This window comes from Lupinus angustifolius, chromosome LG10 (assembly GCF_001865875.1).
Source record: "Lupinus angustifolius cultivar Tanjil chromosome LG10, LupAngTanjil_v1.0, whole genome shotgun sequence".
Taxonomy (NCBI): Eukaryota; Viridiplantae; Streptophyta; class Magnoliopsida; order Fabales; family Fabaceae; genus Lupinus; species Lupinus angustifolius.
This window is the reverse complement of record NC_032018.1, coordinates 5644965-5646655: the sequence shown is the minus strand read 5'-3', so window position 1 is coordinate 5646655 and position 1691 is coordinate 5644965. Positions and strand designations below refer to the sequence as shown.

Genomic DNA, 1691 nt, shown 5'->3' with positions numbered 1-1691 from the left:
TCGTCATCACCGCCAAACTCAATAACAAAAAGGTTAGTCACCTTTTCATTGATCAGGGTAGCTCGGCTGGCGTTATTTTTCAGGATCTGTTTGAAAAAATGGAGCTCCGGGACCGCGACCTCCTACCATATGATGGACAACTGGTCGGATTTTCCAGTCAAGGAATCACCCCCAGAGGATATGTAGAGATCTGGCTAACAATCGGTGACCACCCCATGAGTAGGACTGTCCAAACAAAGTTCTTGGTCATCCAGTGCGTTTCAGCATACAACGCCATAATCGGCCGGCCAACTTTGAACAGGCTTGGAGCGATCGTCTCTACGCCCCATCTATGCATGAAGTTCCTCTCAATCAGCCTCCAAGTCAGTAAAAGGAGACCAGCACTCGGCTCGCAGTTGCTACCAGATGAGCCTCCGCCCCCACTTCAGCAAACAACACGTCCCCCCCTCCAAAAGATCTCGGGGAGTGCACATGGTAGAATTGGACGTCCGGGCGGACGAAGGAGACTTTCGACCACAACCAGAAAGGGAAAAAACAACTCTACAGTTGGGCCAATCCTCAGGATAGGTAGTGTACCTTGGCAGTTCCCTTCCGCCAAGCCAAAGGTTGCGGTTGGAGACATCTTTGAAGGCAAACCAGGACCTCTTCGCCTAGTCAGCGGCAGATATGCCTGGTATAGACCCTTCGTTTGCCTGCCATCGACTGACAAAAAAACAAGGTGCTAAACCAGTGGCGCAAAGAAGGCGAAAAATGGGGGCTGACAAGACCAAGGAAGTCGCTTTGAAAGTAGCCGAGTTGCTAGAGGCGGGTTTCATTCGCGAAATCACCTACACCGCGTGGTTGGCAAATGTTGTGTTGGTGAAGAAACCATCAGGGAAGTGGCGGATGTACGTGGACTACACAGATCTCAATAAGGTATAAAGGCCCTTATCCTCTTCCAAACATTGACCATTTGGTGGATAATTCTTCAGGCTATCAGTACCTGTCCTTCATGGACGCATACTACGGTTACAATCAGATTCCGATGTACCCTCCCGACCAAGAAAAAACAGCGTTCATCACTGATCAGGCCGCCTACTACTACACTGTCATGCCCTTTGGTTTGAAAAATGCTGGGGCGACTTATTAAAGGATGATGAGCAAGGTGTTTGCCGGCCAAACTGGAGAGCACATGGAAGTCTATATGGATGATATGATCGCCAAAAGCCTCCCCGGCGAAGATCATGTATCCATTTTGGAAAGCATTTTTCAGCAACTCCGCAAGTACAACATGCGGCTAAATCCAGAAAAATGCACTTTCGGAGTGGAGGCGGGCAAATTCCTCGGTTTTCTTCTCACTAGTCGAGGGATTGAGGCAAATCCATCCAAATGCCAAGCAATCATCGACATGAGGAGCCCCCGCACGGTCAAGGAGGTCCAATAATTGATCAATTATTATCCGTACCTTTGTGTTCTAGGAAAAAACATTGGCGCCATCTGTGCTTCCAACTCACACCATGGTAACCACCAGAAACCGAGCTCTATCTACCAGCCAAGTCGACCCTGCCCCAAGTACCATTCCCCCACCAAGACAACCATCCCATCAAGCTAGCCGAAGCTACCATACCACTCCAGAACAACAACCAACCACCCAACCAACACCTCCTCCATATGCTGGAACGCCAGGAGCGGCTCATCCAGCAACAGGCCGA

General features: G+C 49.8%; 1 protein-coding gene across 1 annotated transcript in view; it reads left to right on the top strand.

Annotated features, from left to right (window-relative positions):
- Positions 1133 to 1691, top strand: part of LOC109357950 (extensin-like) — a 1907-nt gene continuing 1348 nt past the window's right edge. Inside the window, exons 1-2 of the mRNA XM_019602006.1 lie at positions 1133 to 1414; positions 1458 to 1686. Coding sequence (XP_019457551.1) covers positions 1133 to 1414; positions 1458 to 1686 — 511 coding nt within the window. The remainder of the gene's footprint in view (positions 1415 to 1457; positions 1687 to 1691) is intronic.